Here is a 25,194-nt window from a genome sequence, read left to right on the forward strand (position 1 = left end):
CCCGCACCTCCGACGCGTGTTTCTTCAATCGCGCGTGGGGTGTGCAGCTCGATCCATATTTACTCGCAAGTAAGCCTTGCAAGGGAGTGTGCCCAGGGTCTCTCGGCGCTTCTTCTGCCTCTCTCACCCACCCGCGATTCTGCTTCCGCGCTTTCATAAAGCCCTGATTCTGCCGTTTCAGATTTTGCTGCTCCTCGTCCCGCCCCAAATTCAGCTGCCCCCCCCCCATACGCAAGAGGCGGGGCGTTGGCGACAAGGACCAATCCCGGGGCTTGCATGCAAATCGAGGCCGGCGTGTGTTTGTTTTCATTTCCCGGTGCAGCGGCTTTTGGGAAAAGGCGCGCGCTGGGTCCAGAATCTGAGCGGGCCCGGATTGAGAGAGGAGGCGAAGCTAGGCTCTGCTGTTGCTGAGAGGAACGGGCAGCTGCGACCCCAACGCTGTGGAATTGCGTGCTGTGGAAAGCCAAATGTGACACGCGACAGGGCGATTTTGAAGAATGTTTCCTGGAACGGGATCTTTCTGATTCTTCCTCAAGTAAGTTAACAGTTTTTCTTTGCAGTTTTTCTTTTTTAAAAAATAAAAATTATTTGATGCCTGCCGTCTCCGCTTTGCGCGCGAGCAACGATACAATCCTGTGCAGCCTTGTTTACTCTCGAAAGTGTGACTAGGACTGCAGCTTAAATATTTTCCCACAGCTGAATGTAGGGCATGTCCCGCGTCTCTAAGCAACCGGTTTTTTAACTGTGCCACCACAGCAGTAATAAAGTCTAACTGATAAACATCCCTCCCCATTGTTATATAGGACTTTCCCATTCAGTTTTTATAGTAGCATAACGTTCTAGGTGCTGTGTGTGTGTGTGTGTGAGAGAGAGAGAGAGAGAGAGAGAGGGAACTTGGATTATTTACAGATAATACCAATGCCCCGTTGAAATATTTTGCGCAAAATAACTTCCCAGGTGACTATGGGGGGCGGGGAGGACGATCTACAAACGCATTAAATAAGAATTTTTACTTTCAGTTCATCCGAGTTGGGTTGCTGAACTCTAAAAAGAAGTGCAAGATGAGAACTGTGAAATTGTGGACTTCGTGTTTTACGGATTGCTGATGTGTTCAAAACAAGCGGCATCCACAAATTCCAATAAATGCTTAGGGATGGTTCATACTTCACCAAAATATGAAATATCAGACCAAAATATGAATAAATGAGGCAATGTGTATCATATAAGTACATTCATTGGATTGCAAATACAGTATAGAAGAGTTGAATGTGTACTTCATGACAAATACAGAAAGATCCAGAATACGGTACATGTTGCATTAAATGCAGTTACATATTTAATATGTCTGGCTTCTTTTTTGTTAACTTGCAGGCACAGAGGAGCAGAGGGAGGGAAAGATTAAACCTTTTCCTTTGTACTCCAGATCCAACTAAAATTGTCCCTCAAGCTGGGATTTGCTGTAGGACAGAAGGTGCTGTTGGTGAAACCATGCATTTATTGTAACATGTAGTTCAGCCTTGAACGTACAAGTTTTTAGGTCAAGTATGGGGAACTGGTGGCGCTCCAGATTTTGTTGGACTCCAACTCCCATCAGCCCCAGCCAGCATGGACAGCGGTTAGGAATGATGGGAAGTGAAGTCCAATAATACCTGGAGGGCTACAGGTTCTCCTTACCTGTTTAGAACTTTTCTCAAACATATGCACTGTAATTATGCAATTTTATGGTACAGTCATATAGCTTGAAGTATGATGTATAAATATAACAAATTAGAATATGAGTTAGCATCTCACATGGAATTCCTCGCAATAATGACCGTAAGCTAGAGGTTCCTTTACACATCAGGAACCTGTTGCTATTGCACATGAGGATCTTCTCACTAAACAGGCACGTGTTTGGTTTAGCAGATACTGTTACTATTGATCACCTGAATAGATGGGTGATCTAGAATAGAGATGGTGAGAATAATGCCCATAAAATGAATGGTGCTCTAACGTCTTTTTTTTTGTTAGGGAGAAAGTTGGTTTGCTCTGACATTATTATTATTATATTATTATTATTATTATTATTATTATTATTATTATTATTGTGCATTTTTACCTGGCTTATAAGGTTCCTTAGGAGATTATGCCTGAGCTGTGGAAGCTTTAGTATTACTGATTCGTAATTTATGTGTGGGAACAACTGACCTACTTAGGGAAACAATACACAAGGAATGGAAGAAGGGACTGTACAAAAAAAATAGGTTAATAGCCTGGTAGGAAATAAATCAGGTTATGGTTGTCATGATCTCCTGTAGTCAGGCAATATTGGCTGCTATATATGGGGCAGATTAGGATGTGTTTGTATAGAGTCTAATCTGTGTTGTGCTCCCTGATGTTCCTAATTCTTATTGAATAAAGTGTACATGGATTAATTTTGCCCAAATGACATCTGTTGTTATGTTGGGATTTTGTTGTACTATATCATGGACTGGCTGGATGCAGAGGAGTGTTGGGGGACACCAGCTGGGGAACCCTCAAGGGAAACCCCTGGGGAAGAGGTCTCAGAGGCCAGGGGACTGGTAGTGGGATGACGGGTGAGAGGTCAGAGGAAGCTGAAGAGGCAACAGGGTTTAGTGAGCAGGGAGAGGCTGTGGCAGAGAGCAGTCCAGCTTCAGAGGCAGGAGAGGAGGAGGGCCAGGAGATGGAGATGAGGCAGGCTGCTGAAGAATCCAGGGGGTCTCCCTCTCCTGTTGCGACCAACTCCCCCCCCACCCCAGTCTCACAGAACACACAGAGAAATGAAGAGGGTGGAGCAGTGAGAGACAAGATTATGAAGCCTCAGTCTGCTGGGGAAGAAACTGGGGGAAGAGCCTTAGAGAGTGGTGGGAAGGCTCTCACAACTGCTTCATTGGGGCAAGACCTACTCGGAAGGATTGCTGTGACCACTAGGTATGCACTGTTTTGGTTTCTTTGAGTAAAGAATTAACTTCAATGACACTGGTGGTGGTGTTGTTTTATTGCTGACCTATTCCTGACTCCAGCTTTTGACATACTGCATCTTTTGCAGTTCATGTAGTAAAATAGATTGACAGATTTGGGATGGGTATAGACCAGTGTTTCCCAGCCTTGGGTCTCCAGCTGCTTTTGGACTACAACTCCCATCATCTCTAGCTAGCAAGACCAGTGGTCAGGGATGATGTGAACTGTCTGGAAATAGCTGGAGACCTAAACTTGGGAAACACTGGTGTAGACTATTAATTTTATCAATATTATTTTCTAGCATATCAAACGTGAATGACTTACTCAAAATCTATTTTGGTATTGGACCAAGATTCTTCTTTCCACCACAGCCCCCTCGGCCATTTGACATAATTTTGATTGCAATCCTATATCAATTTGTCTGGGAGTCTGTTGAACACAGTGGTCCTTACTTCTGAGTAAGCATGCAAAGAATTGCACTGTTGATCTTGGTTTGTGGATGGCAGACTGTTCTTCCTAGTTACCTGTGTAAATGGTTGGGATTTTAGACATGGTAAAAAAAGAGGTGTAGATGCCTTTTAAAACAAATTCCTGAAAACTGATTTTACAGTTCTTTGGAAAGTATATAAAAAACCATTGATATGCACTTTCAGGACAGGAAAAGGTAATTTGATTGGTTTATCTGCACAGTGAAGGGAGAAAAAAAGATGGAATTCAGACAACCATATCCCCCCCCCCCCGACTTTTGCAGTATCTAGGTACTGGGATTCAAACATAACCAGGTCATCTAAATGGGTCTTTGAAGTAGTGGACAACATAATGCTTATAGGTTTTCAAATGCATTTTGACTTTAGGACACTATCATCTGTTAGATTCCAAAGGCAGCTACAAAAGTCATCACATTAAGCGAAGAACCCAATTGTCTGAATCTATTATTGGGTATAGGCCTCTTTTAGATGGGTTGTTTTAATCCCATGCATATGCTTTAGGGGCAGTGATGCATATGGTGACTAGTGCCACTCACAGGTGAATTGACCTGGTGCCTGTAGGTCAGTTACCCAGTTCTGCCCTATTTGCCATGGCTCAGAAAAAGGCGGTGATGAATTGTGCTGATGCATGTCATTCCAACCACTGTCACAGCCCTTAGGCTGGTGCAATATAAATGGCTGCCTTGGAGGGCAGTTTATGACAGGTACAAAGGGTGGAACAAAGACTTGATGTGCGATTTTTTGTCTAGTACATTAGCACCCTCCAGGTATTTTAGATGGCAAGTATCTGAGGGATAGCTCATTCGGTAGAACATGAGACTCTTAATCTCTGGATTATGGGTTCAAACCCCTCGTTAGGCGAAACATTCCTGCATTGCAGGGGATTGGATTAGATGACGTTTGTGGTCCCTGCAGAGTTTGACTAAATTAGCCTTTGCTCTGATTCAGCACAGTCCTTCTTACATTCTTATCTTAAAGTGTTGTTATTAGTTTGTGGGTGCAAGGCACCTATGATTCCTGAATTTAGTAAGTGTTAGAATTTAATCAGTGCCACAACTGTACTGTGCAATGAGGAGGTCGTACCGACGGAGCAGACTTAACTTCTCATTTTGTTCACCTTCTTTTATAGAACATCACGCAAAAGGGGGAAATGAAGGGACGTTCAAAAAAGAAATCTGTTCACTTGTACAGTGACGGCGGCCAATGGATGTCTAATTTGCCGGAATGTCTCTGGGGCATTCCTCTCTCTAATTTGTCACTTCCAGGTAAATAGCACCAGCTTTTCAGTATCCTATTACACTTAGATTTGGATTGGCTATGCTCTGTAGCATCTGTGCACTCCCACAAATGCAATATCAACATGTGTAGACCACATTTTGGAAATAGTTCTGGAGTGAGCTTCTTCCTGTCATGTTGACTGATGTTTAGGTGCCAGACAACTCAGTCAAGGAGCAGGCCCAATGCCGAATCTCATCGACAAAATCTAATAGATGTAAGCCATAATGTTGGGGTATGTGTAAAAGGTAAAGGGACCCCTGATCATTAGGTCCAGTTGCGGCCGACTCTGGGGTTGCGGCGCTCATCTTGCTTTATTGGCCGAGGGAGTCGGCGTACAGCATGTGGCCAGCATGACTAAGCCGCTTCTGGCGAACCAGAGCAGCGCACGGAAACGCCGTTTACCTTCCCGCCAGAGCGGTACCTATTTATCTACTTGCATTTTGACATGCTTTCGAACTGCTAGGTTGGCAGGAGCAGGGACCAAGCAACGGGAGCTCACCCCGTTGCGGGGATTCGAACCGCCGACCTTCTGATCGGCAAGTCCTAGGCTCTGTGGTTTAACCCACAGTGCCACTCGCGTCCCTTTGGGGTATGTGTAGTTTGCCCAAATTGTACCAAGAGGGTGATTAGGAAATTCTAACTTAAAGCTTCTTGCTGAGGGGAAAGCACTAGCCAGGAATGATTTTCCTTTTTTGCCAGTCCTCCAGAAACAACAACCTTGGGAGGTTGCGTGATGGCTCAGAATCAGACATCACGTGGATCTTGCTTTTCAACCTGGTCTCTCACCCTCTAAGAAACTTGATGAAAGGGTTTGCACTGAGCTGGGATTTGATACCTGCTTTTCCCCACTGATAGATCTTTTTGCAATCATGTGCTTAGGGTAGGAACTGTGTGTAAAGCCACATGGTTTTAGAGATGAAGTTTTGTGCAGAAGGTAAGATTTGTCAAATGATTGGAAGTAGATTGACTTTACATTTTTATTCCAATAGGAAGTCATGATGCTATGACTTATTGCTTGGATAAGGACTCAAAAGTGAGCATAAATGAGTCCAAGTTGCTGCAGTTTATGGACAAACACATGCACAGCATAGTACACCCAATTATTTTGAGGTGGTCTATAACACAGGTAAGCAGTTCTCAAACTTTCCGGTTCCCATGTCTTATTACTGAAACTTGCTTTTTCAACAGTTAGCATGCTCACTCTGCTGTAAGGGCCATATGAGATGTACCATCCCACAGCTACTGCAAGGAGAAATAGAATAAATGTGCCTGATGTATTAAAAATGTTGAGGTTTGTGCTAAGCAACTTAACAGCACAATCCACTGTCTTCTGAATACCATTTTTTATCTAAAGTCAAAAAAGTGTGCTACTGAGACAATTCAATATTTTTCTTGTTTGCACTTTGTTTTTAACTTGACAGGTGCTGACTCTGTCAGAGCAACTGGATGCTGGAATAAGGTATTTTGATCTGAGGATTGCTCACAAGCCTGATGAACCTTCCATGAAATTGCACTTTGTTCATATGCTGTACACAACAGTGGTTGTAGAGGTACAGTTTTGCTTTCATAGCACTGAAGTATTTATTATTTCATATTATCATGGGATTTATTACCTGCCTTTCACCCTAAGGTCCCAGGGAGGACTTAAAACACAACATCACAACAGAATTTAAAAAAGAGTTTAGGACAACTTACTGTAGTTACTTATACAGTCATACCTCATGTTACGTTTGCTTCAGGTTGAGCATTTTCAGGTTGCGTCCTGTGGCGACCCGGAAGTACCAGAACGGGTTACTTCCGGGTTTTGCCGCTTGCGCATGTGCAGATGCGCAAAATGACATCACAGATGCGCAGAAGCAGTGAATTGCGACCCGCGCATGCGCAGACGCGGGTTGCGTTCTTTTCAGGTTGCAAATGGATCCTGTTTGCAACCAGAGGTACCACTGTAATGATCTAACTCCCCTAGATGTTGTTCTCCCAACTCTCATCAACCTCATCCATTCGTCAGGGATGATGGAAGCTGTAGCTCAATGTTTGGAGGGCTGCAGGTTGCCCAGCCCTGATCTAACTGCTATTTAAGTAATATGGGGCATGCACCAGCCCCTTCCTGGTACAGATGAAAAAGCTGCATGTATGCCTCAATGTCTCAGCTGTAACAGCCTTGTGGGTATCCGATTTGCGGAAGAGGAATTCCATCAGTTTTACCTTTGGCTTTTGGAACTATCAAGCTGTGTACTGGATCAGGCAGGTGCCAGGTATTTTGCCTGATTCTGCAGCCAGCACAGAGTACTGACCCCTATGATCCTGCAAACAGTGCTGCCACTAGACATCCCATGCATACTAAGAGGACTAGTTGGTCTGGCCATTTGCATTTTGTGTGCATGTATACGTATGCATGGTTGCCATGGCTGTACCATGTCCTGTTGGCAGAGAAAGCACCACATCTGTACCAGGTGAATCAGAAACTTCACTTATGTGCTCCCAGGGCTTGGTATGGGTGCTGGCTCACTACAGACCAAGGTCTGTTTGTGTGAGCAGGGAATACGCTACCTTCCTACGGTCCAGATCATGGTCACTGATGCCATGATTTTCATTACAGAGTGCAATGGATCTGTATTGGAATGGAAGTTATTGAATACCATTATGGCCTAAAAAAGATGTTAATTCTCCCCCCCCCCCTTTTTTTGTATCAAATGATCTCTAGTGTCAAAGTTCAAGGAGATGCTCCTTCAAGTCTGTAGTGTGGAAATATAGAACTAAGGACTTATTTGGATGCTCTTCTGCATATGTCCTGTTGGAATGAAAAGGGCGCTGCTTAAGCACATCTGTGTTTTACATGGATCCTGTTCGGTGGAGCTTGTCTAGAAAAATCCAAGGTCCTTGTTGACTTTACCACAATATGAAAGTTTAAAACCAACATGCATGATTACAATTCTTTATTAAATTTATATCCTTCCCTTCCTCTCAAAGGAGCCCAGGATGGCCTTGAGAACTGAAGGCATGTTAAAGACAGAGAGCAATCAATACCCAGCTTGGGTATTTTGTATTCATGCTGTAGCAATGGCCCTGTTCAGAAGAAACCAGCTGTGCTTTATTTCCATTAAAATCTACAAACTTGCCCCATTGTTTTTGATCTTGCTTGTGCATGTCTCTTTTTTTCTGGATTGGGGCTGTTGCAATTAATCTTGGTAGCCGTGAAGGTGCAGTTGACTGGTATATTGGCTACTGTTATGCTGCTTTATAAATATCATAAAGATAGATCCAGACTAAGTTACTTTTGCTTAGCTCCCACTGAATGGGATTTAAGTTAAGGCACAGCTAACTTGTTAGCTTAATGAAGCTAACCTAACCAAATGTGTTATGGCTAGAAAGCGCAGCTCTCAAAAAGCTTTTTTCTCAGGTGTCCACCATTTCAATAAGACCCAAAACTTAGACTTACTAAAGATTCAGCAATGACCATGTTGACTCAGGTATAACATAGCAATTCCCTGTGATGTCTGGCTGGCATATTTTAATCTGTTTGAAGATTATTAGGATTCCACAACAGGCTAAGCAACAATTACAGCAGACAAACATTACTAACCCTAAGTGTTCAAAATATGAATCAGCTTCTCAGAATTGCCTGACTGGCTTTGCAAAGCATGAATTAAAACACACTTCTGCTTCTCTTTTATTGGCCTTCTAGTTTCCATGAGGTTGGAACAGATTGTTTTTCAAAATACTGAGATCCTGGTGTACCTAGATTTCCAAGAATAATAGATATGCAGACTGTGGTTCAAAACTAACTCTGGTCAATTTTAGAACAAACCAACTTCAAGCCACAGTGTCTGAAGCTAACAAGTTTGCTTTATGTGGCAATCTCTGGTCCAAATTCCTTCTCCTGGCTGTCCAGAAGGAAAACAAAGAATGTGTGAGGCCAAGACTTGTGGCTACTTCCTGGGGTGTGTAGTGCTAAAACATGGTTTACCAATTAAGTGAGAACTAGACAATTGTGTTTGCTAGATATTTGGGTGCACTGGCCTTTATAGAGATTTCTGTACGCACAGAGGCTTCCTCTGTGTTTTCTTTCTTTTTTTAATGAGCCAGGGAGCGCACCACATGGACAGAAAAGGAATTCTGGTGCATACAGCCTTTCCCTTCCATGTAGAGGAGAGGTGGGAAAACCACAGCTTGAGGATGGCATGCAGCCTCCAGCCTTGCCCAGTGTGGTCCTGACACCTCTCCCCAGAATATCCTGTAGCTCACTTTGATCAAGTGCTGCCCAGCATGGAAGGAAAAGCAAGTTGCAAGTGGAGAAACATATTGATTTCTGTCTTTGTGGCTCACTTTCCTTCCCAGTTAGGCTGGAGAAAAAGAAGTCTCTGTAGATGGGTACACTCAAGAATCTTTGGATCACACCTTATGTATCTAATGAATCAGATCCTTTTTTTAAATTATTAAATCAAATGGCCCATTAATTCTGCCTACTATGTGATGAATGTTCTGGGGGGGTTTTTTGTATTGTATTTGATCTGTGGTTAACTTTAGGTTCCTAATTATAACACTGCCATATTTATTGGAAAATAATGATTGAGCAACCCACCCCTAAGTTGATTGCTCTGTTATGTGTGCCAAATGGATTTGATGTCAATAGGATTTGAGACTATGCAACAGATGTTAATATGAGCCTTTTAAACCAAAAGGCCTTCTGAGCTAGGATACCTCTTCTGTTTTGGTTTGTGGTTTTGTTTTGTTTTTTGGCATGTGCAATGCAGGAACTTCAACTTAATCATACATGACAGGTGGCCATCCAAACTCTGCTTAAAAACCTCCACCTCTCGTGGGAGTCTGTTCCACTGTTGAACAACTCTTCCTGTCAGACAGTAATGCAAACAGGGCAGAAATACTCTGCTGTGTCATAAGGACAGGTTACGTGCCACTTAGACTTGAAAATTAAAGTCGAGATTTTCAAGATCCCACAATTTAGTCAAGATTATTCTATAGTTGCAATTACATCAAGTGGTTGTGTTTTTTTTTAGCTGTCTCTACTGTAGACAAGGTAAAGGTAAAGGACCCCTGGGCAGTTAAGTCCTGTCAAAGGCGACTATGGGGTGCAGTGCTCATCTTGCTTTACAGGCCGAGGGAGCCAGCGTTTGTCCACAGACAGCTTTCAAGGTCATGTAGCCAGCATGACTAATCCGCTTATGGCACAATGGAACATTGTAGCAGAAGTCAGAGCGGATGGAAATGCCGTCTACCTTCCCACCACAGTGGTGCCTATTTATCTACTTGCGCTGGTATACTTTCGAACTGCTAGGTTGGCAGAAGCTGGGACAGAGCAACAGGAGCTCAAACCCGTCACGTGGATTCAAACCGCCAACCTTCTGATCGGCAAACCCACATCCCTGCATACTGTAGATAATATACTCAGCTTGCGTTAGCTAACATATGTCAAACAGGAAATGTGTAAAAAAAATTCCAATCCTGCACAATTAACATCACTGTATCTGTAGTATGCAACTTAGTGTCACTTGCGAAATTCATCAATTACAGGTTGCTGTTTGTTTCAGTTTCCTCGTAGCACTTAGCAGCTATTTATTTTACTTGTTTTGTGTTGGCTTTTGCAGGATGTCCTGTGGGATATTTTACGATGGTTAAGAAACCACCCCTGGGAGGTTGTCGTTCTAGCTTTCAGAAATTTTGATGGATTAGATGAGGACCATCACCGCCATTTGGTCTCCCGCACAAAGGAGATCTTCAGTGGCAAACTGTGTCCTAGAAATGTAAGTTGCTTGGAATGTTTGGTTGTGAAGTTTCAAGATTGTAGAAGCCTTATTCACACTGGCCTGTTCAGGATGATACACTGAAATAAATAGGATTGCTCATGTATATATCCTCGAACTATGCTCTAATTGAATGAGATTCTGTACATATTAACATCAATACCCACATCCTTTTTGGTCAATAGGATTTCAAAAGATTCACTGTGATTCAATGGGAATAGTTTAGTGTTTAATTTCTTAAAATGAAAAAAGAAGTAGTAGTGTTGAGACTTGAGGCGCACTATCCAGTTGGTGGATACAGACTGAAGCTAGTTAAAATGGAAAGGAACTCTTTGTCTGCTAACATTTTTCCACGACTCTTTGTCTGCTAACATTTTTGAAAACAGATTCCAGAGTGCAACTTTAGCACAAATTAAATTATGCTTTGCTATTACTGACATTACTAAGATGTTAAATGTTTCGGGATGTAAACATGTTGACGTAGTTAATTCCTTAAAGGTATGCTACATTAAAAAAAGAAAGAAGCTGCTAAACAATAATGGCAGCTTACATGGTTGCATCTAATTAAGTTCTACCCTGCATAGACCCATTGAAAGTGATGGACCTAATTTTGTCATGTGGCTTAATTTCAATGAGCCTGCGAGTAAAACACTGGATACAAGGCCTAATCTACCCTCCCAAAATGAGCATCAATCCTCTCCTGGCTGAAGTAAGCTTTTTCCAGGTTTGGTGGGGGTGTTCAGTGTCTGGTCAAATGTAAAACATATCACTGAATAGTTGCTCCATTGATAGCAATGGGATTTACTCGCAGGCAGTACCACAGACAATTCTGTAGCCTGCTCCACATGGGTGTATGGATAATGAATTGGGGGTGCCAACTTGAATAAAATATGGGGGCGGGGGAAGAGGCAGATAAGCCCTGCCCTACATAATTGATCACATAATGCAGCACATTTACACTATTTGCATACCAGTGCCCATTAACTTTGGACCCCCCTTCGAATATTTTATTGGGGTGGAGGGTGCTGAAGGGACCTCAGTCCCTAGGAGTTAGCTTCTGTATAGTGAATTGTGCTGTGATTTTTTTAAAAAATGTACTTACGTAGGAAAGAAAGGTCCTTTGGTTTTTGAATAGACCCCAGTCCTAAGCTAGTGGATGGGCATCAAACTAGCAATGGTTATATTAAAAGTACATAGTCCATGGAAGGGGGTGGAGGAAGAGTCTCCATGAATTCAGTGGCCTTATCCTCTTGCAACCGTCTTACTGTCATATGTTTTGCTATACAATTAGGGAACTATAGGAAGTATGACTTGGAACTTGAGGTTCCACAGAGCTGCCTTGAACTTGAGCCTCATCCTTCCTGTTGAGCAACATGAATTCAGTATGTTGACTTCCCTTATCTTTCAGGTCACTCCGACCCTACGGAGCATGTGGTCCTCTGGTTACCAGGTTATTGTGTCCTATGATGATCCAGGACAAGTGACAAAGCACTGTGAGTTGTGGCCTGCGATTCCCTACTGGTGGGGAAATAAAACAACAGCGGCAGAGCTTATCCGTTACATGGAGATGAGGAAAAAGAATGGTCGCCCAGGTAATTGCTGCATTTTGATTCCCAAATGGCCAGCTGGCTGGGGCTGATGGGAGTTAGTTGGAATCCAAATTCTGCAGACAGGAGGCAGAGTGCTTGGGTCCAGGAGAAAGGGTAGCTTACAACTGAGCAGAATTGCTCGTCGGCAGGCAACTTGATTTTCTCTTCTGAGAAGCAAGATGTGCTCACCCATGTCAGTTCTGCTCTTAAGTGCCCATCTCTGGTACTTGAAATGAAAATCTAGAAAAAATCTAGAAAAAAATGAAGATCAACTGCTGAGTTAAGAGCCATAGTCTGTACTCAGCTGCACTGTAGGGCACATCCCCATACCTTTTAAATTTGTGTTTTAGTCCATGGAGCTAATCTCTTTTTAGCTGGGTGGCCTTTTAGAATGATTTTATGCTCCTTGTGTTGGTTTTATGTGGATTTTATATTGAGGGTTTTGTTTTGCTTTTCATCAGATACAGTAAAACAATCCTCTAAATTTTGTGAACTACGCAGATATGTGGTCAATGGGGTGGTCTACTAGATGGATAAATAAATGGCAAAAGTAATACCTGGCTTGCTCTCTGTGGTTTGTGAATGCAGCAGAACCAACATAGTGGTAGAAAGGGAGCAAGTCTGCTCTTCCTTGCTTAAATAAATAACGACACTCTATGCTGGTGCAGAAAACACATAACCAAAAGGGAATAAAATCACAGGAATTTCAGCTAGCAATTCTCTTTTTTCTTTTTTCCCTACAGCGGGATTATTTGTTGCAGGAATCAACCTCACTGGAGATTTAGGTTATATTCTCGCACATCTACGTGGATCTGTTAAGAAAATGACTCTTCCTGCCCTTCCATTCCTAAATCAGTGGGTTAAAAAACAGCGCCCTGGATCCAAGAAAGACTGTATCAACATAATTGCTGGAGACTTCATAGAAAAAAATAACTTTGTGGAAAACGTGATAGGCCTTAATAGAAAATTTTTAAAATAGCATTGCAGCTTGGATGCATGCTTGGGTTAACTCCTAGCATGCTATCTCAAAAAAAGAAAGAAGAAACAAAAACCATAAATAACCCACCTACCTCATAGGAATGTTCTGAAGATTTTGCTTGCAGCTAGGATATGGATAAACCGAAGGTGGCTTCATGGAAATTTCTATGAAAAGACCCAGTTTTTCTGGGAAGCATTTAGTGCCGTAATTGCACTATACTAATATACAATCTCCTAAAGCCCTGCTCTAAAAGATCTGTGCATTCCATCTACCAGGGGGATATATTACTGTGAAACATTGAGTGTTTGGGACAGGCATCCGGCAACCACAGGCAGAGCAGCATTCTATGCTGTTGTGATCTGGGAGAATATGGGTGATACAAAAATGGAAAACCAGGAATGCAGGCTCCCACAGTTAAGGAATTGGCTCATCTTGAAAGCTTTTAAAAGACGTGCACAGCTTTTCTTCTTGGTTCGAAAGCCAAGCTGTATCAAGTTCCCAAAAGGCTGCATGCTAAGTGAGACAGCGACTCTTGATTGCGTGCTCAGCTACACTAAGTCTGTAAAATTCTGCAGGGTTACCAAATTCATCAAGGCTTACTTATGGAAAAATAAGGAATGTGATTGAAGTTCATGGTTTAGGAACCACTAGGAACACTAGGAAGACAGGAGTGCCTGGCGTGCTCTGGTCCATGGGGTCACGAAGAGTCGGACACAACTAAACAACAACAAGGAACAAAATGTTTAGCTAGAGCATCATGTTTACCACGGTAGGCAACAGGAAGGGGAATATTTGTTCCAAAAGCAAACCTTAGGCACTCATACTGAATAAATAAGAGCACTGGACTTCAACCACTATGTAGCAGCGTTACAGAAAAAGCTAATCTACTTCTATGAAGGGTATAAGGAACAGCAGCAGAAAGGCTGACCCAATGTATTTCAGAATCCCTAGTCAGTGTTAACAGTTCTAAGTGTACATTGGAAAAAATAGAGCTACAATCAAGTTTCCCCTCAAGGCATTAAATATTTATTTTTGTTCAAGGAGGGGAGCCCAGGCCTGTAATATAAAACTTTAGGACTTTTCTTCTCCAAATAAGTAAGTACTTTTTAACAAAGTGCCAGGAATTGTAACACAGAAGTTAGAGCAGCATTAGCAGTCTGGAAAATCACGGCAACTTTTCTGATAAAACAACATTCACTTTGATTAAAAATTAGCTTTCTGACTGATAACAAACCCTGCATATAAGCAGTTGAATCGATCTGCCACTTTGCCAAGAATGGGTGGTTTTATGCAATTCTCCATAAACCGAAAGTGTTGCAACTGTCTCATGACATTTTCACAAATACGCTTCTTCAGCAATTCAAGGCAAACAGTTCCTGGTCTGTCTGAAGCAAACAGGATGAAGCTCTATATTCTAGCAAAGCTCTCTCTCTCTCTGTGTGTGTGTGTGTTTAACAGCTCTGTAATACCTATTAAACAGAGATTCTCTGCAAAGATAATTTATCTTGTTAACTGCAAGAGGAATAACTTGATCGAGGAAACAGTCTTTTGTATTTGCCCAAAGTGGAATTGTTTATGATCACCTTCACGTTGGCTGTACCATCTTCAGGAACAACATCCACATCTTGCACTGTCGCTTCTTTGTAGAGCCAACTAGAAAGGCAGAAAACAGTGAGTCCCTTATAGACATTGGCTGTATGCAGACAAAAACCAATCTCTGGAGTATTAGGAACACTGTGTGCTTATGCACTCACTCCTACCCTTGCATGCTCAGATTAATAAGCAGTTCCCTGGTCTGAGCAAATGCTCCAAATCAGGATTGCAGTTCACTTTGCACAATACTCGTAAATACTTCACGTGAGGTGGGCACAGGAAGGAGGTAGGGTAGGGCTGGGGGCTCCCTAAACCAATATGAAGAATAAGAACTCCTTAGCTCCCTTCTACATTGAAACAAAGCAGTCCTGTGACTGCAGCCTAGACAATCAATGGGAAACATTGGTGATGTGTTGTGTGCATGATTACAAGTTACTGGCCTGCTGGCACCCAAGGACATATTTCACCAGACTCAAGGTCAAGAAAGCTAACTAACACAGCAAGAAGGGAATCCTTTCAGCTTTAGCTGTTACAACAGAACCAGCAGAACACGGGCAAGCTGTGGGTTTGGCAAGGAAAATGAAGCTATTTTTTAAAGATGGCTAAAACTTTGCTGTGCGAAAGACCTAAAAGCTATCTGCGTTTGATGAAAAAGATCCTCAATACAAATTTGCTCTACAACAAACGCCCCGTAACCAGTAAGTAGCCTTACCTGAGCTGAGGTCCAGATAGATCGATTTTAATTGTCATAATGTTTTTCCCAGTTACTTTCAAAACTCTGCTGTCTATTTCCTTTTTTAATTCTTCTAAACCATGCCCGAGGAGAGCAGAAACTGCCATTGCATCTGGCTCAGCCGGATGATACCTCGAAGAAAGCAGAGGTCAGAAAGTCAGGTCTTGGCAGCAGGAAACAATATAGTTGATACACAGTTTGTTTTGTTGCTGTGGGCCTAGGAATGTTTCAGACATTTTAAGATGATGCTCATATTTTGATTCCATTCTATGTAAGAAGAACATTCTGGAATTAAGCTCCAAGATCATTTTGTTTGGGGAAAATTCAAGAGTATCAGGATCAGAAGAATGGTAAAATTCAGGTATAAAATCAAACTTGATCAGGCATGTGGTTGACTCTGGTTCCTACCACTATCTAGTATCAAAAATATTGAAGTAAATGCAAGGTTCTTTTGCTCTTAAACCAATCACATAGCTCAGGTGCTACGTCTGTCTTCACTGTAAATGTAGTACAAATTAATTTTTTCTTCATTGTGGTCTTCTGTAAGTGCAACTTTTCAATTCCCAAATTGTTGCATGTTTCTGAGCCTCATTAAAAGCAAGCAGCTCTTTTGAGGGTTGTAAATATTAAATGGTTTATTTCTAAGAAACTCATAAACCAGTCAATCCAGTTTAAAGGACACAACATAATTTATATTTAAATAACGTTTAAAACTGAGGAAATAAATAAAACACAAACTGTTGTGCGCTGGATTCCACCTAGCAGTCATTTGGCATTGTGAGTTAGAGAAAATGTCTCAATTTTTGGCCATGCTGGGTGGAATCCAACCATCCACCTTGCATTCATGGAAGGCCTTTTGACTCGGCAGAAGCGTCTGCTAACCCCTGTAGCCCTCCAGAGAGTGGAAGAATTTTCCAGACCAGTGTGGAGGTGTCTGATGGATCAAAAGCCCTTCCATGAGCGCCAGGGATTCCACCCACTGATTTTTGGCTCTTGTCCAGGTAGACAGGGCCGTGGCATTTTGCCAGCAATGCAGAAAATGAATCTGGCACATTGCAGCTCATTGCAATACTCTAGTTTAACTTGATTAAGAACTGAGATAGCCGGGAGATATAGACGATAACATTCTGTTACCTCTTACCTATTTATCAAATCCACTTTATTGTGAACTTCAATAATTGACTCCAGTAGGTGGCTGGGAAGATTAAGTTTCCTGAGAACCGATAGCACGCTTTCCTTCTGGAGGTTGCTTTCCGGATGGCTAACATCCCGCACGTGTACGATTAAATCCTAGTAACAAATAATATGCATGCCCCAAAAGGTGCTGAGTTATTTGACTTTTAAAAGAGAGTTGTAAGAGAGAAGGCTAGTGTTTCATACTGCTATTTGATGAGGTACAAAACTGAACTCCAGGTGAAGTATTATTTGGCTAATTTCTAGAGTGCCTGTTTACTTTCCTAAGAAGTAGAAATTGCTTTCATCTCTACCATATATTAACATTAACTATAGACCCTAAGCAATTCGACCTACTCCTAAGGCTAGAGGTGGAAGTCCTTGGGACAACAGAGGAAAAATAGACCAGGAAAAAGAAACTTTTGAAAAAGCTAAACGGATGCCTCCAACCAGATAAAACTGAACCAAAACCACACCCATGTAAAGCTCCTTTTGTCAAATACTCTTGCATCACTCTGTAGTATTTAAGATATGTGACACAAATGAGGGCTTAAAATAAACATATTTCTGAGAAAGACCTAAGAAGGCTGAAGTTAGCAAGCAATTCAGCATATCTAGGTTGTTTTTGGAAATTAATGTAAGAACTATTACGGGGGCAGGGTGAGTTGCACCCCATAGGTATGATATCTTGCTAAACAGATTAAAAAATTTGTATCTAAAGTTCTCACTTATGACAATAAAGGTAAAGGACCCCTGACAGTTAAGTCCAGTCGTGAACGACACTGGGGTTGCGGCGTTCATCTTGCTTTACTGGCCAAGGGAGCTGACGTTTGTCTGCAGACAGTCCCCCGTCCTCCCCGGGTCATGTGGCCAGCATGACTAAGCCGCTTCTGGCGAAACCAGAGTAGCGCACAGAAACACCGTTTACCTTTCTGCCGGAGCAGTACCTATTTATCTACTTGCACTTTGACTTGCTTTTGAACTGCTAGGTTGGCAGGAGCTGGGACTGAGCAACGGAAGCTCACCCCCTCGTGGAGATTCGAACTGCCGACCTTCTGATCGGCAAGCCCTAGGCTTAGTGGTTTAGACCACAGTGCCACCCGCGTCCCCACTTATGACAATGTCCAATACAAATTGAGCGCAGTATGTTGCAGTCTTCAACTCTTCCTGTAGGTTAGTTAAACAGAAGCCTATAAATTCCTCAGAAACAAGTGCCTAGCATCCAGGGGACCAGTATTTGCACCCACCTAAAGAATAATTTCTCCCAAATTGGTTTTTAGGCTCCATGTCTGTTGAACGGTGGTGGTTGTACTTACTGAGCAGGCTACATCTTCTAATGTAGCTGAAAACGATTCCACGAGGTCATGGGGCAGCTGAGACAGAAATCCAATCGTGTCAACATACAGGACAGTCAGACATGATGGCAGGAGGCCAGCATGGGCTGTAATGTCCAATGTTGCGAAGAGCTGATCTTGAGGCTGCAGTGCTGAATCCCCAGTAAGGGCCTTGATTAGAGTGGTTTTACCTAACAGAAATCAAGGAAGGAAAAGCTGAACCAGGCACAATTATAAAAGGGGGGGGGGGAGTTAATGGGATGGAGACTTGTCATTTATAGAAGCACAAAACCAGCAACCATGTCAATACTATTTTATAATCCATATGCCGGTGCACATCAGTGTGTTACGGACAGGTGTTCAGGAGATCATGATCCATCAGGTTTCATTTGAACAGAAGGAAGTGTGCCTGTGAATCTTTCTGTGACTGGTAGGGGGTCCCAGGATCCAAGTTCCTTCCCTTCCCTTCCCTTCCCAAAAGACAGTTATGGAGCTAAGTGTGCAGCACCCTTCTGTGAAATGAGCCAGCCTGACTGCTTCTACCTGTCAGCATTTGTAGCCAAGGAGTGAAATCAGAGCTGTGATTGATGAGAGGGTTGTTTCAAAACCAGTAACAGGAAACCCCGAGGTCCTAAACAGCTTGTATTTCCCCCTCCCCTTTAGTGCACTTTTGCTGCTTCTTATTTTCTAGCTGTCCTTGAAATCTCTGCAGTTTTCAATTCTTTTTCTCCTACATATCAGGCTCCACCTATCTTGTGGTGGAATCTGGTACTCCCTGTAAGTTATTTTTTGAAATACTACTACACAATAAACACAGGTGGGTATTCAGGAATCCCCTTCCACACATGGCAAATGCAGAATGTGAAAACTTTGCAAAGAGGCTTAGGCACTATCATTTATCAAGGATTTTAGATATGCGGGAGACCCTACTAAGTAACAAAAAAGCACTTTGTTTTCTCGGGAAGAACTGGCATGCATACATGTTACAGTCCAAGAATTAAAACTTCCTTACACAAAGCTCTCTTCACATTTACATGAATTTCCGGCAATTAAATACTAGCAACATAAGCATTTGTGGTGCTGTTCCCTACCACAATTAGTGTAGCCCATTACTGAAATAGTAGGAAACTCTGACTTTCTTCTTTGACTTCTGAGTAAGCGCCTTTTTCTTCTAAGCTTCTCTAGCGCTTTTCGAATTTTTAGTTCCTTTTCTTTTAAGAGGCGAAGTTGTACTTCCATGAACGTTTCACCTGAAAGGCAAGCAGCAGCAAAGCAAAAACCAACCATTTGGAACACATGAGGGAAACAAGGGCGACACCAAAGATTAAGTCTTTGCACAATTATTATTTTAAAAAAATAATAATCACACAACAGTAAAAATAAAAGCTGGAAACAATCTGAAAAATCATGTATCATTTTTGTTAAAATGTAACAGTTTCCATCATCGGTAGTGATAATATAAAAGAAAGAATTTTAATATACACTGGAACCTCGGGTTACATTACCCTCGGGTAATGTAAACTTCGGGTTGCGAAAGCGGCAAACCTGGAAGTGTTTCACCACTTGTGCATACGCAGAAGTGGTCTACTGCCGCACGCACATGTGCAGAAGAGGTCTCTCCTTCTGAGAAAACTTTGGGATACGGCCGGACCTCCGGAATGGATCCTGTTCACAACCGGAGGTACCACTGTACATGAAAATAAAATTTTGGAAGGGATATGAAGGATTCAGCAGTTGGTGGAACACAATAAAAAGTGTGTATACAGTGGTAACTGGTTATGAACTTAATTTGTTCCGGAGTTCTGTTCTTAACCTGAGGTACCACTTTAGCTAATGGGGCCTCCTGCTGCCACCGCACGATTTCTGTTCTCATCCTGAGGTAAAGTTCTTAACCAGAGGTACTACTTCCGTGTTAGCAGAGTCTGTAACCCGAAGTGTTTGTAACCCAAGGTACCACTGTATTGCTTAGATGTATAGAACACTGAACATGACTGCCACACCTGCCTATTGCAGCTAGAATAGTCTTTAACCTTGAACATACTAGCACAGGCATGCCTTTTCCAGGAAAGATCTGTAAAAAGGATGCCAGACTCGCTTTTATTCTTACCCCAGTTCTCACATAACACTAAGCCAAATCATGAGTAGGCAAGTATGTGGGTATTCAGAGCAGACATCAGTCTTGCATCATTCGTCCAGCTACTGTCCTGCTACCTGGAGCTAAGCCATGGTTTTGGCTTGACATTATGTCTGAACCCACGGGTAAGCCAAGAAAAAAAGCTTGACTTTAGCTCATGCTTTGTCGGGAGACAAACCATGAGTTGGATTTGGATGCAACGCAAAACCAAACCACAGCTTATCTTCAGGTAGCATGGCAACAGCAGAATCGGGAGGAAGAGCAAGGCAGCAGCAATTCATGCTTAGCTATGGTTTAGATTAGCATTACGTGCTAACCAGGCCACAGATTTTCTGGGAGAATCCACAGAACCAAGTCTAAGCAAACATGTTTCATATGCATGGCTCTAAAGGAATCACTACAAGAACAGTTCCATAAAGACAAACTGCTTGTGGGTGGTAATCAGTGTTTGCAGCAAAGCCCTTGATTGCAATAGTGATGGAGTTTTTTTACTATTGATTTCCACAATAAATGCAGCCTACCTGAACCCATAATGTATCTTGAGCCACCTCTCTGCTGATCCAACCGATTGACATCATTTCTTACATTGGTCCTGAGGGATAAAAAAATTAATATGCCTTTCAATGGCCATAAAAGTCTATTGACAGTTAAGTTACAATGGATGCAACTCAGATAAAATTAGTTGAAACCAATGAAAGAAGTTAGGTAAAGGTAAAGGTACCCCTGCCCGTACGGGCCAGTCTTGACAGACTCTAGGGTTGTGCACTCATCTCACTCTATAGGCCAGGAGCCAGCGCTGTCCGCAGACACTTCCAGGTCACGTGGCCAGCGTGACGAAGCTGCATCTGGCAAGCCAGCGCAGCTCACAGAATGCCGTTTACCTTCCTGCTGGTAAGCGGTCCCTATTTATCTACTTGCACCTGGGGGTGCTTTCGAACTGCTAGGTTGGCAGGCGCTGGGACCGGACGATGGGAGCGCACCCCGCCGCGGGGATTCGAACCACCGACCATGCGATCGGCAAGTCCTAGGTGCTGAGGTTTTACCCACAGCGCCACCCGCGTCCCTATGAAAGAAGTTGCAGTTAAAGTAAATACCATTGCTTTTAATGAGACCTAAAGCACAAGCCTATACATGCCTAGCCAGAAGTTAAACCCCACTGAGTTTGACAGCACTTGCTAAGTTGGCATAGGACTGTAACCATAGCTGTCAACTTTTCCCTTTTCTTGTGAGGAATCCTATTCAGAATAAGGAAATTTCCCTTTAAAAAAGGGAAACGTTGACAGCTATGACTGTAACCTTACACATAATTAACATTAGCTAAGATCAGATTCTTTCTGATCGTTTAAACATAATACTTTCATTGGCAAAGAAATCTGTTTTATGGTACTATGCTGGACTTTTAAACCGATGGTGCTTTCACACATAAAAAAGTATGTTAAGGGTCTATCAGAACTTCTGAAAACTACATACACAGCCCTGAAAGGAGATGAAAGTGATGAATAAGCACTCATAAAAACTGTAATGATAAAAAAATCCATGTATATATCTTTTAACAAAAAAAGGTAACTGCAAAATAGATTTAAAAAACTTAACTTGATCTAAAGCTGCTTTTATAAGTTGTAAGCTGCCATGTTATATTTTATAATTTTTTTCAAATAAAACATACAAACCAGTCTTCCCCAGTTTGGTGTTCTATTGATATTTCAGACTACAACTCCTATCAGCTTCAGCCAACATGGTCTGTTGTAGCTGATGGGAATTGTAGTTCCAAACATCCGGAGGGCACCAGGTTGGGAAAGACTGATCTAAGCTTTGTAATGTAGTTACAATAGATGTAGTTACATCTATCAGTATATTACACAACAGGCAAGTCAATTTTGAGTTATTATCTGAAAGCGTTTCTGCTTTCTATTCAGATACTAACATGAAATGTGCATTGCTTTAAGTACCTTAGAAGTGGGATTTCAGCCAATGCTATCTGGAGCTTTGCCTCTTTTGTTCGAGCATTGCAGCGGAAAATATGAAGGACGATTGTGTATCTGTCAAAGACTTTCACTTGCCAGGCTTCTTCAAGTTCTTTCTTTTAAAAGATAAAATAAACTGAAGGTTTTTATATTGCCTGTGAATTTGATGGAATTCAGAATTTTAACAATGTACTGCTGTAAAATTAGCATCTAATGGCTTTAAGGACTTGATTGTAAAACCTATCAGAACAGCTCACGCTACTGAAAGAGGCAAAAGCAAAAACTCGTGCTTCATTTTCTGCATATTTATAGCCCTCTGATGTAGAAGATGTCACTCCTGGAATGGGGATGGACCAAGTAGCCTCATCCCATAGACTTCATGCAAACAACACAACTATCTGTACCAACAGACCCTTCACACGTACAGCTGTACGTGCAAAGGCTTCTATGTGACCTGGAAACTGAACTGCACAGGCTTCTGGAGTGCATAGAAGCCTTTGTGCATGCAACTGTATGTGCAAAGTTTCTATCAGCACACAGTCATGTTGTTAATGCAAAGGCATGGGAGTGAGGTCTATGTATCCCTGGCCCTTTGCTGGACAACACAGGAGCAATATATTCTGAAGAAGGCTCTATGCTCCATAAGCCTTTCTAGACATGGTTTCACCTACACCCAAGTCACCACCTATGATGAGTTTCCTCTTCTCTGGCGTAGCATGTGTGAATATGTAGCATATCACCGGGCACTATTGCATTGTGAGTTTCCCTGCTCCCACCAGCAGCTGGTACCTAGTGGAGTGGATTGAGTAAACTACTGCATTACAACATTGTGTGGTCTGTATTTATGCTACAGAGGGGAAATGTCATCACAAGGAAGTATTTGAGGTACAAGTAAAAGAATGCCTAGACCAGTTTTTCATGTGTATATTACAAACTGATGCATGAAAAGGAATATGGAACCATATTTAGGTAAAATTTAGTGATGTTTAGCCACGAAGCAAACATCATACTCTGTCATAGTCCAATCCTATGCAGGTTTACTTAGCCCGTTCAACAGCAAGCGAATAAAATCAGAGTTATTTCTCGACTACTGGACTTCTGGACTACTACTAAATCAATGATTTATGCAGATTCTTAGCTACATTCACACTATATCAATATAATAAAAATATTCCAGAACCACGAAGGAAGACTTGTTAGCTTAGATATAAAACTTTGGATTACCTTTGTTAGAGGAGAAAGCCTTTCAACATTTACGAAGACAGATGATACGTTTGACAGTCCTTTAATCTTATCTAAAAGAAAAGTACTGAGATACATAATTTTGTAACATATTGACTTTTTTTAAAAAAGTGAAATAGTAGCCCTGCATTTTAGGCATTTCTCAAGGGTTGGCAGGGCAGGCACCCACCTCCTCCGCCGTGTCCTACAAATACTCATCAATCACATTCCTAGGGACAATTCACACCCTCAGGTAAGGCAAGAGTTTCAGCATCAGTCATTTGCTAAGAAAACATCTGACTAACTCTTGCAGATAGCCAGATTATAGCATTATACTTGAACTACTACCAGTATCTGATGTTGGATTAATGCATATGGATATTAATCTGTTCCCCCAATTTGGGTGCATTAGAAAACAACAGAAGTGCAACAGCTGGTGCATGAGGGGAAGGGGTAAGCGGGTAGTACACATGCAGAAAGCTTGCTCAGAGTTTAATAAGCTGCAGGTTAAAGAGAGTTATAACTGAACCAGTCCATTATGTACAGTCAACTGTTATTATTTATTATAGCAAACCTAAACATTTCACTGAAATAGTCACAGTGAAATATTTCAAAGTTATAGCCATTCAACCCCCCCCCCCCATTTAGAACATGTAGTATTTAAATTAGTAGATAAATCTTATGGTTAGATACCACGGGGTTTCGTTTCATTTTATGAAAATGATAATGTGAAGCATTAAAGGAGAAAAGAAAAAAGCTTCAAAGCTTCCTACGGGTATTGTCTTACCAGTCAGAAGCTGAAAATTCCCTTTGCCAAAGATAAATTTCTTGTCAGGAACTTTTGTAGAAAGGATTATTTTATCTACAACTGTCCAGTTCTGTATGGTGTTTATGAGAGCAGCAGCCTCAGCTAGTTGTAGTTCAGCTGTCAGTTGGGAGAGAAAATTGATACAAATACAGTTCTAGTCACATAACATCATCCATTTTCAACATCTGTTTATCCATAAACACACAGTTATAATGAAAAGTACATCTACGAAATGAAATCTTGGAATGTTAACCCCCTTCAAGCTAGAGGAAATGTCACGTCTAGAGATGGAGACACCAGTCTGTTTCTGTTCCAAGTCAGTTTCACATGTGCTCAAAGTCCTATGAACCCGTGCAGAAGTCACCCCAAATTCAGTTTAATGCACCATAATGGTATTATTAACAATAATTGCATCTATACCCCTCCCTTTCCCCCATGGAGCTCAAGGTGGTGTGCATTTAATCCCCTGAGAGGTAGGTTAGGCTGAGAGGCAGCTGACTTGTGATGCTTGGGCTGGTTTCTATGCCTGGTGCCAACACCGTTACTCCATGTGCGAGTACAACACACAGGAGGACAAGCTGGGCGCAGCTGCGTTGCAGACACACAACCTTTCTTGTGTGGCTGTGCCTGACGTCTGGCATCACACCTGTGGTTAGCTGCGGCTTGCCTGGCCCCCATTTCACAGCTGGGTGAACAATAAACACTTTCTGGGCGTCAAGAGGGAGAGTGGGCAGGCTCGGTTCCAGCAGATCTTCATCTATGTCCAGCCCGTCCTCATCTTCCTCCTCGTCGCCCCCTGCTCCGCAGCTGCTCCGGTTGCCCTCCCAACCCCTCCTTCCTTTAGCAGGCCCATGGCCAGACTCCGGGAGCCGGTAGCTGGCGCCAGTGGCGTGCCAAAACCTGACCGGAGCGGGCGCTAAACGCCCAGCCGGTGGGAGAGGAATAGCGACGCGCAACTTCTGCAGCAGCTGCCGCCACCGAAGACTCACGAGGACCATGGCGCGCGCGCGTGTGTAACACCTATTAAGTCCCCCCAGTCGCGATTTGTCCGTCCCCCAAAACACGCCCCGCGGGTCCCATCACCGGTTGGAACAGAGCCGGGCGCAAAGCCCAGCCCCCTCCTCTAGCTCCGCCCCACACCAACCCGGAGCAGAAGCAGTTGCCAAGCGAGAGGGGC

At 42.5% G+C, this 25,194-nt stretch overlaps 2 protein-coding genes across 11 annotated transcripts; one reads left to right on the forward strand and one right to left on the reverse strand.

Annotated features, from left to right (window-relative positions):
* Window positions 1–304: 304 nt before the first annotated feature.
* On the forward strand, window positions 305–14,556 carry PLCXD1 (phosphatidylinositol specific phospholipase C X domain containing 1). 9 transcript variants are annotated; one of them, XM_083611002.1, is made up of 9 exons: window positions 305–535; window positions 1,372–1,471; window positions 2,768–2,931; window positions 4,567–4,714; window positions 5,717–5,853; window positions 6,149–6,277; window positions 10,334–10,489; window positions 11,898–12,081; window positions 12,822–14,556. In XM_083611002.1, exons 4-9 carry the CDS (start codon window positions 4,600–4,602, stop codon window positions 13,055–13,057), a joined length of 957 nt encoding a protein of 318 aa, XP_083467128.1. In that variant the 5' UTR covers window positions 305–535; window positions 1,372–1,471; window positions 2,768–2,931; window positions 4,567–4,599; the 3' UTR covers window positions 13,058–14,556. The 9 variants fall into 9 exon arrangements, with proteins under 9 accessions (XP_083467128.1, XP_083467129.1, XP_083467126.1 ...); XM_083611003.1 differs by lacking the exon at window positions 1,372–1,471 and having other exon boundaries at window positions 2,760–2,931; XM_083611000.1 differs by lacking the exon at window positions 1,372–1,471.
* GTPBP6 (GTP binding protein 6 (putative)) lies at window positions 14,061–25,133 on the reverse strand. 2 transcript variants are annotated; one of them, XM_083610766.1, is made up of 10 exons: window positions 24,664–25,133; window positions 23,997–24,134; window positions 23,213–23,283; window positions 21,974–22,104; window positions 20,546–20,616; window positions 18,982–19,140; window positions 17,873–18,081; window positions 16,525–16,673; window positions 15,363–15,515; window positions 14,061–14,710 (listed from the first exon to the last, which is right to left on the reverse strand). In XM_083610766.1, exons 1-10 carry the CDS (start codon window positions 25,013–25,015, stop codon window positions 14,566–14,568), a joined length of 1,578 nt encoding a protein of 525 aa, XP_083466892.1. In that variant the 5' UTR covers window positions 25,016–25,133; the 3' UTR covers window positions 14,061–14,565. The 2 variants fall into 2 exon arrangements, with proteins under 2 accessions (XP_083466892.1, XP_083466893.1); XM_083610767.1 differs by having other exon boundaries at window positions 24,626–24,838.
* Between the last annotated feature and the right edge of the window lie 61 nt (window positions 25,134–25,194).

The sequence above is a fragment of the Podarcis filfolensis genome, assembly GCF_964270895.1.
Source record: "Podarcis filfolensis genome assembly, chromosome: 4".
Classification (NCBI taxonomy): domain Eukaryota; kingdom Metazoa; phylum Chordata; class Lepidosauria; order Squamata; family Lacertidae; genus Podarcis; species Podarcis filfolensis.